General features: G+C 60.1%; 3 protein-coding genes across 3 annotated transcripts; 1 reads left to right on the top strand and 2 right to left on the bottom strand.

The window, feature by feature from the left end:
• Nucleotides 1-919: 919 nt before the first annotated feature.
• On the bottom strand, nucleotides 920-3,965 carry CHLRE_14g620600v5 (uncharacterized protein). The gene is made up of 4 exons (XM_001690256.2): nucleotides 3,813-3,965; nucleotides 3,268-3,463; nucleotides 1,939-3,152; nucleotides 920-1,754 (listed from the first exon to the last, which is right to left on the bottom strand). The coding sequence occupies exons 1-4, from the start codon at nucleotides 3,857-3,859 to the stop codon at nucleotides 1,724-1,726; spliced, it is 1,488 nt and encodes a 495-aa protein (XP_001690308.2). The 5' UTR covers nucleotides 3,860-3,965; the 3' UTR covers nucleotides 920-1,723.
• A 100-nt stretch (nucleotides 3,966-4,065) lies between these two features.
• Nucleotides 4,066-8,317, top strand: CHLRE_14g620652v5 (uncharacterized protein). The gene is made up of 3 exons (XM_043070176.1): nucleotides 4,066-4,593; nucleotides 6,436-6,528; nucleotides 6,679-8,317. Exons 2-3 carry the CDS (start codon nucleotides 6,501-6,503, stop codon nucleotides 6,924-6,926), a joined length of 276 nt encoding a protein of 91 aa, XP_042916849.1. The 5' UTR covers nucleotides 4,066-4,593; nucleotides 6,436-6,500; the 3' UTR covers nucleotides 6,927-8,317.
• Nucleotides 8,318-8,319: 2 nt separating this feature from the next.
• On the bottom strand, nucleotides 8,320-11,975 carry CHLRE_14g620702v5 (uncharacterized protein). The gene is made up of 4 exons (XM_001690257.2): nucleotides 11,433-11,975; nucleotides 10,887-11,082; nucleotides 9,501-10,729; nucleotides 8,320-9,331 (listed from the first exon to the last, which is right to left on the bottom strand). Exons 1-4 carry the CDS (start codon nucleotides 11,480-11,482, stop codon nucleotides 9,301-9,303), a joined length of 1,506 nt encoding a protein of 501 aa, XP_001690309.2. The 5' UTR covers nucleotides 11,483-11,975; the 3' UTR covers nucleotides 8,320-9,300.
• Nucleotides 11,976-15,523: the final 3,548 nt, after the last annotated feature.

The raw sequence follows: 15,523 nt of genomic DNA on the forward strand, positions 1-15,523 counted from the left end.
TTGCGCCACTCGCACTGGCCACCGCCTCCAGATTTCCAGCCGCCTTGAGTTTCTCGAGCAGCTCACGGCTAACCGACTTCAGCAGGACTTTACCCTCGTCGACCCCCCCGGAGCACCCTGCTCGGGCCAGGGCGCGCTGAGTGTCCTCTAGCGCGCAACGTTGCTCCTCCATCTGGACTTGCAGCGCTGCGACCGTGCCTTGCAGCTCCTTCTGCCGCCGTTCAGCTGCAAGCGCAGCGCCCTGGGCCTCTGAGACAGAGGCGTGGAGCGCCAGCGCTTGTAGCTGCAGCTGCTGTATGCTGTCGCCGTGCTGCGTGGCTGCTGATGTTTGCTGCTCTAGCTGCCCAAGTGCCTCCTCCAAGGCCGCTAGGTACTCCTGGATGGTCGCGAGCGCTGGTGTTGTGGCGAGATCGAACAGGCGGGTCGTGTAAGACAGGCGCGTGAGACGCTGCAGCAGTTTCGTAGCGCGCTGAAATGGGAAGGCCGCGCCAGAGTCCGGAGTGCCGATGCTCATCGCACTAGTGCTGGCAACCGGGCAGGAGTCCTGCTGGTCGCTGACACTACTGAAGCTCCCAAAGCTTTCCAAACGGCACCCAGGCCCACTGCTCGCCGTGCTCGGCGGCAGCTCGGGCTGGGGCGACGATCGGGCTGAGGTTCCTGCGAAAGCGGCGGCCACCGCCCTGTCGGTAGCTTCACGCATTTTTGCCTGAAATGTTTCGTAGAAATTGTGCTCGGCCATGTTTTGTTATCTCGTGTCGTGTTTGGTCAGGTGGCCACTTTGAGTCGTTGTGTTGTGTTGTGTTGTGTTGTGTTGTGTTGTGTTGTGTCCTGGGGGTGGTCCAGATTGGTCGTACCCGAATTCGGGTCTGGCACTATCTTTCTTCAATCCCCCCCCTGGCGCCCAAGCCATGTTGGTGCATGCCTCTTCATCTCTTTCACAAGCATATAGTGACATCTGCTTCCATGCCGTGACAATCTGGTCCGCTTCAGTCGATGCACCCCGTCAGCGTCACCGCGGTCACTCCGGTACGCCAACACGTAGAAATTCTGCCGCAGGTGTCGTGCAACACAGAAGCTGTCTGCACTACTGGGATTCTGGGCGCGGTGGCAACTGCTGTGTTTCCCAGGGCTTTTTTGCTTCTTGGCCGCTGGCCCCTTCCCCAACGCAACTTAGCTGTGCACAGTACAAAAGCCGCCCACCCCCTGATACGGAGCGACACGTGCCTCCCGAAACGCCAGTTACAGGGAATGTTCCCGTAACGTATAATCCACTCGGTCCGCTTTTTCAGGCACGCAAGGAGTCGACACGCGGCTGTGCAGCCCGAAACAGCGCTTTTTGCACTCTTGCAAGCTCACATGCGCCATCTGCCTGTGCATCGTTCATTCTTTCTACATCATCTTCCGAATCTGCTCTCCTGCATGTCTCGTCTATGACCTAACAGGCATCCCGCGAGTCTCTGCATTGGCGGCTACCACACGACATACCCGCATCAACACAACCATCAACGGTTTGCAAGTATTGCAACGTTTTAAAGCAAACAATCAAGTCATAGACGTCAAGAAGGTGTGCATTCCATCTGAATGCAACACCTAGAAGTTCCAAGAGAGAGGGACGGGCAGTGACGCCCATCGTATTGTATGTCCGCCCGCTCCTAGCCCGCTAACAATGTACATGGGATCATCTTGTAATGATCGACGGTCAAGCTGCTGCTTGTCCTGCCGCTTACGGCTGGGCAGCGGCGAACAGAGGGCAGCTGCAAAGCAGAATGAAAAATGGAGGGACAAGATCAGAACCACAACCGAAGGCGTGTCGAGGGGGGGCACGGCGCAACCCATAGCTAGCCATTTCTACATGCCATGCCAACCCCATAGCAGCACACAGTACTGCTTTTTAGACATTAGGACAAGCAAACCTCAAGCAGTCACATCCCAACTCACCAGTTCTTCGTGTCGTCAAACACGTTGCCCCAGCACACGCCATCGTTGGCAGGCAGGCAGAAGTCCGACAGGGGGGTGTCGTTCTTCAGCTCCAGGCAGATCTTGCCGCCATTCGCCTGGTCCTTGCTCCAGTTCAGGGGGGTAGCCTTAACGGTCTGCTCGTCCACAGCGCCCCAGGTGGCGGACAGCCACTTGCCGGTGCCGGTCTTGGGCTGCACGTACACGCCGGTGATGGCGCGGCGCTTCTTGTCGTCGGCGTAGAACTCGGCCTTGAGCAGGCTGGTGCTCCGGCCGCAGGGGCTGGTGGCGCTGTTGGGGGTCACCAGGGTGATGCTGAAGCAGTAAGCAGTGGTGTCCTTGGTGCGGCCGGCCATGCTCGACATCGCGGGCGCAATGGCGAAGGGGGTGGCGCCGGGAGTGGTGACGCACTGGCACTTGGGGAAGTCGGGGGTCTGCAGGGCGCAGGCGGCCGAGGCCTGGGCGTTGATGCACGACTGGGGCAGGCCGGCGACGGCGTCGCCCATGCCGCCAACAGAGACGACCACGGTGTATCCGGCCAGGGCGGGGCGGCAGCCCTGAGTCACCATGTCCAGCCAGAAGTTGATCTGGGTGTCAACGAAGCTCTGCAGCTTGGCGCCCTCCTCGTTGGAGAAGAAGGTGGCGCACACCATCACCAGGTTGCCGGCGCAGCTGGTGGACCCAGGGGTCACGGTCACGCCGAGGTCGGAGGCCTGGGTGGCCACGTCGTCCTGAATGGTGGCGATGTAGCCCTGGCACTCGTCGTTGCTGATGGAGTAGGGGAACAGAACGCGGCTGGCGTCGCTAACGGTCAGCGAGATGTAGACGCAAACCTGGCAAGGAGGAGGGGGGCTGGGGGGAGGAGGGCTCGGGATGCCGGGCGTGGAGATAGGGCAGCAGTCGTTCTGGCTGTCGAACAGCGCAGCCGAGCACACACCCTTGGGCAGGCCAGGGGGAGGAATGCACAGCTCCTCAAGGGTGGTGCAGCCCTTGCCGTTCTTGTTCATCGACAGGGTGATGCAAATCTCAGCACCGTCGCTGGCCAGGCCCAGGCCCAGCTGGGTCAGGACCAGGGTGGTCGAGCCAACGGGGCCATCGGTGGGCTCGTGGAACGAGACACCGACCTTGGTGGGCACGCCGTTGATGGTGGCCTTCACCACCTCGCCGAAGACGTCGCACGCCTCGTAGACGTTGAACTGTGTACATCAAAATGAGGAACAAACTCAGAGAACTTCTTGAAAAAAGAACTCACACTGTGGGTTGCTGGCTGCTGCGACTTTGAAACCGCGACCCGATGCGCCGACAACCCACCTCGATCTTCTTGAGGTCTGCCTTGGAGCAGCAGTAATCGGTGCAGCCAGCCGGCACCTTGGCGCTCAGCTTGAAGCAGTACTGGTTGTTGCCCTTGGCAACGACAACATCACCCAGCTTGTAGGCCGAGGGAGACTTCTTGCACTGGCAGTAAGGGAACGAGGTGTACAAGCCCGACTGAGCACCCTGGGCGGCCCTGCAGATTCAGAACGAAGGGCACACGCGGCACGGAGTTACTGCCAGCGGAGCAAGCGGAGTCTCGGCGACGGGATAGCCTGCTTGCAACTTGCTGTCAAATCCGGTGGTGGCGCTACGATCACTGTTACGCTATGCTGAAATCATGAAAATAGCCCGAGCATGCTGTAAGAGCGCCGGTTGCAAGAAGGCCGACCGCATTCAAGCTGCGCAGCGGACCCACACGACCACTATTTACGCCGTGAGCGTAAATGATTATCTTTGACTAGAGTCAGCGATGCTCGTCTATTCTACAACTCAGGAGCTTCCCGAAGCGACAAATCTGTGAAACGCGCGGTCTTGCTACTCACGCAATTGCGGCCGCGAAAAGAACGGAGACTAGAATGCTGCACCTCATTGTCACAGAGGTGGTTCAGCTATAAAGAAATTGTGAGGCACGCGGGCTTATCATGGGGGGCCCGGCTGGTCGAACGAGTCGTACGCCCGCCATTAACCGCGGGCGCGTTAGTTTGGCGTGCGATGCAATCATTCATGCAACCGCGCCACTTCGACAGTGCCGGAAACAACTTTTATTTTTGTGGGTATGCATCCGGCTATTCGGTAGGACAGCAGCTGCGTTACGCTCAAACTCGGGCAAACAATTGGGCTAGCGGCGTGAGCTTGCACCTCACAACTATCATCACACAAGTTATTTAGATACTGGCCTACCTTGGGCCATCTCCAAAACTGCCTGTCCAGCCCGGGAGCGGCGGAGCTGTTTCGCCCGCGGTTTGGAGTGGCTTTACTCGTGCCGACGCAAGTCCTTGATTTTTGCATTATAAAAAAATTATAGAGTACAGCTATAGCAACCAACTTGGCAATGGAGCTGCTGGCATGGTCCAAACGCGGGAAGCTGGCGCCTTCTAGGCTCTTTGGAGCCCTGTCGGCTTCACAAGTGGCTGATGCTCAAGTTGTGCATCGCTTTGGCCGGACAAATGTCTCCTAGTAACCCGGTTCACAAGCGAAGCGTGAAACGAAAGCAAAGGATGCTGCGCGCCGGAAGCGAAACGTTCGATGCACCTAATTGGGCGCCAAGCGCGGAACCTTGCAGTCTCAGATGCGTGTGTGCATGGAAGGAGAAGGCTGGCGGAGGCGAGAGGAGCGGGGGCAGGGATTGGCTTTCGTGGGGGGGGCGGGGCAAGTGGCGCGGGCGGGGCTGGGGGGGCGAAGAACGGTGAAGACCGGTGCGATGGCACAGGGTAAGGGGCAGGTTGGCGTAGTCCCGAGTCCCGAGAAACAACTTACGCCCAACCCAGGCGCCAATGAAACAGGTGAAGAGCTTGAGGACCCCCCTCCCGCTGTCCGGGCCTTACACACAAGCAGGCCAAGTGCGGGGGGAGCCGTAGCGCACACCATATACCGTACTGTCACTGTGCTCGATTTCGTCGCTAGTGACGCCCCTGCTGGCTAGGGTAGCAAGGGTAATGGGGGTGAACGAGCCGGTTGCTTAGGCTGTGCCAGCTTTCCCCGGGTTTCATTGGGGTCACACACTTCACTGATGCACAACTTTCAGAGCCAGGGGGCTGCATCCTCCGGCAAGCAGACGCCAGGAGGGTGTCCCTGGCCGCATGCGCTGGGTCCTGGAGTCTACGGTACGCGTTGCCGCACGCGTCGGTTGGCCATCCATTCCCCATCCTTAGACACAATGACTGTGTCATGTGTGCACGTTGCGCTTTAGGCTCGGCCAGCGGCACCCTGGGTTGGGTGTGTGATGGGTTGGGTCTCGGTTTGAGAGGTGTGACCCTTGCAGAAAGCAGGACTCTCCACACTCCCCTCCCGTGCTGTGCATGTATGTTCCTGCATGCACGTGTGTGTATGAAGTGAATGGCTCAGCCAACGGCTGTGTGTGCATGTGGCCCGCGTAAAATGCAATTTACCAGTGATGGGCACTTCTATCAGGGAGGGGTAGGAAACAAAGTGCCAGACCCCATGCCCCGAAATCCCCCGGGACCCCCCTTGAGGGGACGACCGACCCCCCGACGGACAAAACCTTGTTGTTCAGCGGTTAAAACCCCTCCATTTAATACCAAAGTAGTGTCAATCGACTCCTCTTGACGAGCACTATCACTCCGTGCCATCAGCGGTCCTGTTCTGAGACTTCGGTCACGGGCGGGATCCTATCCATGGAAATCCCCTCGACCCAGACCACCCCGCGCTCAACTCTTTGCCGCGTGACGAATGGACAATGTGCATCGGCAGCCTTGTTAGACGTGAACTCATGCGCATCAGCGCTTCAGAGCCCAGCTGTGTCAGTGCGCATATGTTGAATGTGGAGACATGTCCCGACATGTCCACGTCCGGACGCGCAACTTAGCCCTCCCACGCTTTGTTTGTGCTTATTACGTCATAACGTACACATATGAGCCTCGCACTGCTGCGTTTGGCCCCTAGTTCTGCTTGTGGGGCGCTTCCCGAAATCCGCCAGGATGGGCTCCCGAAACCCGACGGACCCCCAGGGACGAGGACCGACCCCCAACTTTGGCGGCCCAGAACTTCCTCACCAGACCCCCCTTTAAAAAACTAAAAGTACGTGCATAATGCTCTCCTGAAGCTCTCTAATATTGAGCATGGGGTAAGAACCTGAGCTTTCTAACCCCCCCCTGCCATGGCGGCCACAATGCCAAGATGCTACCTGGCGGCGCCACGCACAGCAGAGCCCTGTGCTCCGCAAGGATGCACACGTGCACACACGCACACACATGTGCGAACACACGTGCACCTGCCCTCCATGCCACTCGCCCCGCCCCTTCCCCCTTCCCTCACCTCAGTTATGGCTGACTGGATGCGGTTGATCTCAAACAGCCGGCTGCGCCCCTCCTGGGAGCCGCCGCCGCCGCCGCCAGACAGGAGGTCTGGAGTGCGTGTGAGGAAGGGGAGGGGGGGGATGTGCCCGAGCCCGAGGTCTCAAGCGTCAAGGAATTGTTTCCAAACCAGGGGGAGGAAGCGGTAGGGGGGCGCGAAGTGTGATGTTTGTCGGGGTAAGGTGTGAGGCATTGGGCATGGAGCGTAAGGCGGGCATCAAGGCGGGTAGGGTGTCGGCCTGTGCGCTGTCACCCAAGCCACGGGCGCACCGTTAGCACGCACGCACGCGCACACGCTCACACTACGCACCTGCGGCCGCCTCCTGCCCCTTGCTGGTGGCGCCGCTCCCGCCGCCGCCCCCACCTGCACCCCCAGCAGCCGCCCCGCCCGGCACCGGAGCGCTCACCACCACCTGCGCCTCCGCCGCACCCTCCACCGCTGACTCTGCTCCTGCTCCCCCTCCTGCTGCGGATGCTTCCGCTGGTAGCTGCACCACTGGCGTGTGCCGTGGATGCGGTGGGTGCGGCGCCGCCAAGCCAGTCACCGCCGCCACCACCGGCGCCAGCGCCGCCGCCACGGCAGCCGCCGGCTCCCCTCCCGAAATCCGCCAGACACCCCCTTAAAAAGTTAAAAGTACGTGCATAATGCTCTCCTAAAGCTCTGTAATTTTGAGCATGGGGTAAGAAACTGAGCTTTCTACCCCCCCCCTGCTTCTATCAACCGGTTGTGCTTTCGGGGTTACATGGAAGAGATTAGGCTGGTGGGGCACAGTGGTGCACGGTGACAGAGACAGCCTTTCTTCCCTGTCTGGGTCAGGGGACAGGTTGTGCCGCCCTCGAGTCCGAATCAAATCGTTCTTTGCAGCATCCCTCTTCAGGATGCTGAGTGGAGTTGGTGTCGGTAGTAAAGGCCAAGCCCAACGCCCATTGCGGCAGGGCCCAGGTGTGGGCGGAACGCCCGCCAAGATGAGACACGATGAGAGGCACGGCCGATCGCGCCGAGTTAAGCCATCACCACGCCCAGTGTTCCGGCCGGTTGTAACAGATCAACTGTTACGATCCCTGTTCGAGACAGGGCTGGGCCCTAACTTATGCCTCTTACGAGTCTTCTAGTGAATACGCGGTCACCCAAGTCTCATCCGTTGGACATCTCCAACCCCTTGCCAGGCTCTACAGTGAGTTATGTCCGGGGTGGGCTAGGTACTGCTACCCCAGGGGAGAGCCTTCCCTGGCAGAGCCCAGGCCCTGCCGTATTCCTTACCGGGTCGCACACCCACCGAAGTACCGAACCACGCGTCACGGTCTGGGAATCAGCTGCACCCTACGGGACTTCACCAACCTGCCTTAACACTGTCCCATACCACGCGTTACGTTTCTCCACGATCCGCGGAACGGCGGAAACACGTATTGACATGTGTACACCCGCAAGGAGACCGCGGGTGGGTGAGAATACTGCGCCTGCGCCTGAGAGCCCCGGGGCAAGCTGTCTCATCCCCGAACGTAGAACTCATAGAGTGCAGTCTGTGCAAAAGGGAAAGCGAGATGCAAAGGACGAAGCAGGAGTCGTGTGACGCGTTAGCGTGGATAAACGCCTGGCGGATGAGATCGGACATGGCAACTTGGAAATGGGCAGGTTGGTGTTAGTCCTGTGGACCTGATATACCCGAGCCGGTTGAGGGCCTCATGTGCAAAACCGCCAGCGCCGGTCTGCTGGCCTTATCTGGGTACACGCAGTACCGGTGCGGTAGCTGACGATGCCAGCGTTATTGACGAGTGTTGCGGAACTAATGCGTACGTAGACCAGAGCGGAAGGCGGAGTGGGCTTGCAGGCGGCACGAGAGTAGGCAGTCAGTAGCGCAAGTTGCGAATTCACATGTTACCTCGTAACCGACGGTAAACGCTGCGGACGGTCGCGCCCATGGCTGGCTGACGGAAGGTGGCTGCTGTATTGGGATGGCTGGGCTGGACGACGCCGGCCGGGCTGGCGTGCACGATGTGCACAAACCGTTCCGCCTGCAGATTGCAGAAAGCCCTGACGCCAGCTGCGCATCCTGACGGATGACACGTTGGGGGCTGTCACTCAGCTGCTGACTCGGGACCACCGTGCTGTCCCCTGCCGCAGTTACCGCCGCAGCCTGGCTGGCATTCAACTTATGTTGAAAATTATATCAATATGACGCGTTCGTACTGTGCCCCCAAACCGGTTTACAGGGGCAACAGGCAATAGCCCTGCGCACAAACTCCTGCTTCTCACCAGAGCTTTCGCCGTTATGCACGGCCACGGGAACAATGGTCCCGGCCAACCACATCTATGAACCGTGTCCGTTAGCCTCTCCTGAGGCTTGTAACCGGAACGCGGCTCCGCTGATTGCAGTCCCAGGATGACGCTAACCTAAGCAAACAGTCAATGCGCATGATCATTTACACACACGAGTGCTCTTATGTACTGCCCATATTAAACACAGTCGAGTTGTGGATCAGTTGCACGATTCACCGCGCCAGCCCTCGCGGCGGTGCTTCACGCAATCCGCATTCAGCTGGTGGCGAGTCGCCAAGCCGCCCCCAACAAAACCCGCACCGCACCAAGTGCCATGCCGTTTAGACACACGCGCACAACACTAATCCTGCGAGGCAGTGATCTCATCTGTCACTTTGTCAACTACCCAATCAAGCCATTTTTCCGAACCCAATTCAAAACACGCGCCCACGGGCGAAGCTGTGCGCCGTGGCTGTAGCGGCTGCTGCCTCTGCTGCCAACGCCTCACAAAATCCACCCGTGGCCGTCTGCCACATAAGCTCCAGCGGTCACCAGCTATGCTCCGTGCCAGCTCGCGATATTGCCAGGCCGTGTGGCCGCAGCAGCTGTTTGCACAGCTGCCGCGAAGCAAGTCCGCTGCCACAAGAACTCAAACAGGGTGGGTCAGCCGCGCGGCTTCCAAGCGGCTTCCACCTTGTGTGTATGGACACGCGACGCCTCGGCTGCTGCGGGCTGTGCCATTTACGGCAGGCTCGCCTGGTACAGCGGGCAGCTGCGGGCAAGACACGGGAGGGGTGAGGAATGGCGGTCAGATACGTGACAACGTCGAGGCAGATGTCCGCGGGGAAGTCCGTGGGCGAAGCCTATTGATTTAGATCCCGCAAGACAACCCACATTGGCAAGTACGTTGTTGCGAGCGTGTCAATGCAAACCCAACTCACCAGTTCTTGCTGTCGTCGAACAAGTTGCCGTAGCACGAGCCGCCGGGCGCGGGCAGGCAGAAGTCCGACAGGGGGGTGTCGTTCTTCAGCTCCAGGCAGATAGTACCGCCATTCGCCTGGTCCTTGCTCCAGTTCAGGGGGGTAGCCTTGACGGTCTGCTCGTCCACAGCGCCCCAGGTGGCGGACAGCCACTTGCCGGTGCCGGTCTTGGGCTGCACGTACACGCCGGTGATGGCGCGGCGCTTCTTGTCGTCGGCGTAGAACTCGGCCTTGAGCAGGCTGGTGCTCCGGCCGCAGGGGCTGGTGGCGCTGTTGGGGGTCACAAGGGTGATGCTGAAGCAGTAAGAGGTGGTGTCCTTGGTGCGGCCGGCCATAGTGGAAATGACGGGCGTGAAGGCGAAGGGGGTGGCGCCGGGCGTGGTGACGCAAGCGCACTTGGGGAAGTCCACAGGCTCGGGGGCGCAGGCCTGGGACTGGAAGCCGCTCAGGCAAGACGCATCCGGGGCCTGTGCGGAGCCGCCGATGCCGCCGACGGCGGCGTAAGCGCTGTAGCCAGTCAGGAAGGCGGGGCAGCCCTGGACGCCGGTGATCAGCTGCAGCCAGAAGGGCAGGCGCTCATCGATGAAGGGCTGCAGCTCGGCGCCCTGCTCCGATGAGAAGAAGGTGGCGCACAGCTTGATCACGTCGCCAGAGCAAACAGCCGGGGCGAAGTTGATCGCGACGCCCAGGTTCTCGGCCTCGGTCTGGAGCTCGTCGCCGATCATAGCAGCGTAGTCGTCGCAGTCCTGCTGGGAGAACTCGTAAGGGAAGACAACGTTGCCGGTCTCAAGGATGGAGAGGTACACGCAAGCCGTGCAGGGAGGAGGAGGAGACGGAGGAGGCGGGCTGGGGGGAGGAGGGCTCGGGATGCCGGGCGTGGAGATAGGGCAGCAGTCGTTCTGGCTGTCGAACAGCGCAGCCGAGCACACACCCTTGGGCAGGCCAGGGGGAGGAATGCACAGCTCCTCAAGGGAGGTGCAGCCCTTGCCGTTCTTGTTCAGCGACAGGGTGATGCAAATCTCAGCACCGTCGCTGGCCAGGCCCAGGCCCAGCTGGGTCAGCACCAGAGTGGTGGAGCCGACGGGGCCATCGATGGGCTCGTGGAACGAGACACCAACCTTGGTGGGCACGCCGTTGATGGTGGCCTTCACCACCTCGCCGAAGACGTCGCACGCCTCGTAGACGTTGAACTGTGGAGAAAGAAAACCAGAAGGGTGAGAATGGTTTGGACAAGCACGCTAGCAGACGCCAGCAACTCTGCTAGCGACAAGCCGCGAGCGTCGGTTACTGTGATGCTCTTCGACATTCCCGCTCGACTTTCTGGCATAGTCGCAACCACGTGCTTACCTCGATCTTCTTCAGGTCCGCCTTGGTGCAGCAGTAGTCAGTGCAGCCAGCCGGCACCTTGGCGCTCAGCTTGAAGCAGTACTGGTTGTTGCCCTTGGCAACGACGACATCACCCAGCTTGTAGGCCGAGGGAGACTTCTTGCACTGGCAGTAGGGGAACGAGGTGTACAAGCCCGACTGAGCACCCTGGGCGGCCCTGCATTCCGAAGGCACAAGGGCAAAAGATGTGTTGGTTCGCATGTGTGCATCGGCGTGCAGTCTTGAACCCATGTGTGCATGACGTCCTAGAGAAGATGACACTGCCATGTACTGATCGATTGCGCTCCAGGCTCCATCAAAGGCCCGCCGGCCTAAGCTGGGGAATGCTGGCGTGCTCCAGTGGCTGTCGAGCGTCCAGGAAAGGCTGAGCTGCCACCGTGAGCTGGGGATGCTTTCACGTTATGACCAACACATCTGTCTGTGACATACATCAAGCTAGGGGCTGGATCGCCTACGCCGCGACAAAAATGGCGCGACTCCGAGAGAGCCATCACAGACACTACTCACGCGAATGCGGCAGCCACGAGAACGGCAACCAGCGAATAGCTGGACCTCATTGTTACAGAGGTCGTTCAGCTAATTATGGTGACCATTTGCGCGCCGAGGGCTATAAATTCTGCTGGCCGATTCCGTACGACGGCCCGCCCGCCGTCTGCCTCGACTTCGACTCGCCTCCTGGCACGCTCGACTGGCTTGCTGGCATTGGTAACAGCCGAATGCCGATGCGATTTAATCACCAAGCCAAAATCCACACGCAATGTCAGCGGGCGGCGAGCGCCCACCAGGTTTTCGCGATGAACATGTTTTCGCGAGGCCAGTTTTACTATAATATAAAACAAACTACAAGGTGTGAGCCATCAATAGCTTGATCAAGGAAACACAGGAGTTGGTCGGCCGGATTGCGGCCTGCCATAAATGGAAGGCAATTTTAGGGTTGAGCCTTGTAACAAAACTGTTAGCAACAAACAGTTTCTACGCATCTTAAGGGCCCTCTACAGGGCCCTTAAGAATCGCGACAGCTTATTCCTCTCAACGGTCGCTCGCTGCCTCTAGGGATTCTGAGCCGGTCTCCTTTCTTAAAAGCATTTGTATCTATACTGACTGTGGGTCTTCTATAGACGACGGCCTGCTGTCCTGTACGCCATTCATATGTTCTGGGTCTCTGCGGCCGGGAAGGGCCCGGGCATACTCTCCTTAATGGTCAAAGATAATGGGTAGACAACCGTCACCGTAAAACTCCAGCTTCGGGGCTGACTTCCGGCAAGGTAGTTATTGGCGCGTCGAACATCGTGCGGTCGACCTGACCGCGCTCGCTCGCCAGCCTGAAAAAGGACTACGTTTGTGGTGCTTAATACAGCTTTCATACGACATGCTGTGCTGCCTCCATCGCGTACTGCCAGCTGACAGTCTGAAGGGCAAACGACCATGTTGTGGTTTTGGTGGCCGCGTGGCGCCCGTTCGCCTGCGCGCCCGCCCACCGCGCCCCCGGCCAAGCTTGAGTTTCTGTGGCATCCTTGAACTGCATGCCCCAACAGCTCACCTAAGTAGCTTCGGTTAGTCTGCAGGTGCCAAGACGCCTTCGCGGCACTTGGCGCAGCCGGGGCTGGCCGTGCCGTTGAACACCAGGGCCAGGGCTCCCCCTCCAGCTTCCCTGCGCCAGGGCTTTGGGGGCGCATTTAAGTGGGCGGGTCCGCAAGTGGGTGGGTCTGCTGTGAAGCCCTTCATGGGCTGAGTCCGCTTGTTGCCTTGCTCAACAAGGGCTGCCAGGTTTGGAGTGGCCGAGGGTATGGGCCTTTGCATGTAGTGTCACAAGGGTGTGACTACAGCACCCGATGTGAAGAGTCTGACGCGGGATTGGCCCGTCAGGCACGCCACGCACCGGCAGGCACGTGCGGGAGCTGGAGCTTCACATGTTCATTGTGGCAATATGCAGCTAGTTATTTACATATTCTGCAAGGGGCACGTTCCGACTCCCATGCTCCCATATGCAGTTGAGAAATGCGTCTAACCTGACAGGCTCAGGTCTCAGCATGACTGCGCGCATGCTTTTACTGAAGTCCAAGCCACTGCTCCACACCACACGCAACGCCTCACGTTGATGCCCTGTGCCGCGACAAAACTGAAGAGCTGCGCGCGCCATCTATCTCCCGCCGGGTTCACCCATGCCATCGGTGAGTGATTATCGCACTGCAGTGTAACAAGCGATCCGCCAAAACCCCACTCCATGAGTCAAGTTGGGCCCTGATAGCATGTGATGGCTCGGCGTCTTCGGGTGCTGGGACTGTCCCCTCTGTAACATCCGCATTCATGAGTCTGATTCCGCTCATTCAATGCGAATCTGACACAGTCCACACGCCAACAAAACCTTCTTCATCAGAACTGCCCCCTAAAGCCTCATGGTGCAAGATGTGTGGTCCCCCCCGCATGGGAAAAGTGGGCTGAGCCCACGCGACGTCTCTAGTCTGAGGCCGCAAGCGTCTACCTCACCTCCCTGACATAGCCGGGGTCGGTTCGTACAGGCACGGCCCGCCATGTGTCCAGCCACGTCCCGCTGCCAAGCAACAGCACAGCCAGCAATCAACCAAACAGCAGGAAACCCTCTAACATTCCTCACTGCCCCGGCCTACCACATACTGCCCAGCCATCCCAATACAGCCGCCACCTTCTGTCAGCCAGCCATGGGCGCGACCGTCCACAGCGTTTACCGTCGGTTACGAGGTAACATGTGAATTCGCAACTTGCGCTACTGACTGCCTACTCTCGTGCCGCCTGCAAGCCCACTCCGCCTTCCGCTCTGGTCCACGTACGCATTAGTTCCGCAACACACGTCAAATACTGTGCGGTGCTATGCTCGCCAGCAAAGACCCTAACCAGACACCGGCCGACCTCAACCTGCGCGCCGGCGCCGGTGCCGCTTGTTGGGCGCCTCAAGGTGAAAACAACAACCCAAAGCGCAACTTACCGCGTATACGCATAGGATGAATAAGACCCGTAAGTTCAGATCTCCACCTCAAACCTCACCAGCCCAGAGTTTGCTTGGCATGCATGAAGCATTTCGACGCCCTTCCGACCGCTCCAGTACCCACAAATCAAGTTGAATGGGGTTTCTCCAGAGCAGCTGAGGCTGGCTATGGGCATGGGTTGACCAGCAGCCAGGTACAGATAGAGATCTTTTGCCTCAGCAGTTTGTACGACCAGACTGCATGACGCCTGATGACAAAGTCGTATGCACGAAACCAAACTAACTGCGAACTGCGATCCAAGTTGTAGGTATCCGGAGTACCGTACCTGACCCGGATACCACACTGTTCATATCGCGCAGGGGCCGAAGGGGTTGCGGAGCCAACCGCCACCGGTGCCATGTGTGATCCAGTCATAACGCATTTTAGTAGACTTGAATAAAGCTTGTTGGCCTGTTTACCATTAATATGGCATGGTTCGGCCTTACGGAAAATGCACAGCAATGCTGAACACGCTGGGGTGGCAACCGTGGCGCATGTACTGCGCAACAGCCCTAGCCTGCCCCCAGTAGCACTCGCATGCCTGCGCCCGAACTCTTGCATCGCACACCACACTCAACCGTGTATTGTTGCAGCAACTCAAGTCCTCGTCACGCCCCACTTGGCCCTCATTCGGGTCAGCAGTGATGCATACAAGTACATGGTAGCGCTGTCGCTGCAACCTCCAGCGCTCGCAGCTTCCGGCGGCGGCACACGCTCCCGGCGGCGGTGGGAGTACGAAGGAGGGCACGGGCCCACGCCAGCCTTGCCGCCGGCATGACTGGCCACTCCGCCATGTCTGTCTGCGGCGCTACCCGCAGCTGCCCCTCAACCCTTACACAGGCGCCGTCGCTGCCACCGGCTCCGCAGCAATAGCTCAAGGGGCAGACGCCGCTGCCGCCGCTGCCGCCGTGTCACCAGCCTCAGCGCCGCTGGCGGCGGCAGCCGCCCTCCCTGCCGGCGATGCATCTGTAGCACCCGCGCCACCGCCGCCGTAGCTACCGCCCGTGGCGGCGGCGGAGCCGGCAGAAGCGGTTGACGCCGGATACAGCAACGGCAGCGTCACGCTCTCCGACGGTGCCAACACGGGCAGGACGCCGCCACCGCCGCCGCCGCCGCCGCCGGTGCCCACGAGCGAGAGGTGTGACGACGATGCAATCCCCAGACCCAGTGACGGCATGAGGCCGGCGAAGCTGGGGGCCTGCGATGAGAAGGACAGCAGCCCACCCACGCCCAGGCCCGTGCCGGCGCCGCTGACCTCGCCGCCCGCCGCCGCGGCGGCAGCGGCGGCGGCCGCAACCGCGGTGGCGGCGGCCGCCGAGACGCTGGTCGCCGTCGCTGCAACCGACACGCCCATGGCCTCAGCTGCGCTGGCGAACGCTGGCAGGGCCCGCGGCCTTGCTGCGAAGGCGGAGGTGCTGCCGACGCCTGCGGCGCCTGTAGCGCCGGTAGCTGCTGCGGCTGCATCGCCACCGTTGCCTCCGGTGCTGGCGTCAGAGGCAGGCGGCGCAGCCGGCGGCGGCGCGTGTGACGGGGCTGCAGGCGTTGGCGAAGCGGGAGCACCAGAAGGCGCGGCGGCCGCGGCGCGGCCGAGGGCGC

Source organism: Chlamydomonas reinhardtii, chromosome 14 (assembly GCF_000002595.2).
Source record: "Chlamydomonas reinhardtii strain CC-503 cw92 mt+ chromosome 14, whole genome shotgun sequence".
Classification (NCBI taxonomy): Eukaryota; Viridiplantae; Chlorophyta; class Chlorophyceae; order Chlamydomonadales; family Chlamydomonadaceae; genus Chlamydomonas; species Chlamydomonas reinhardtii.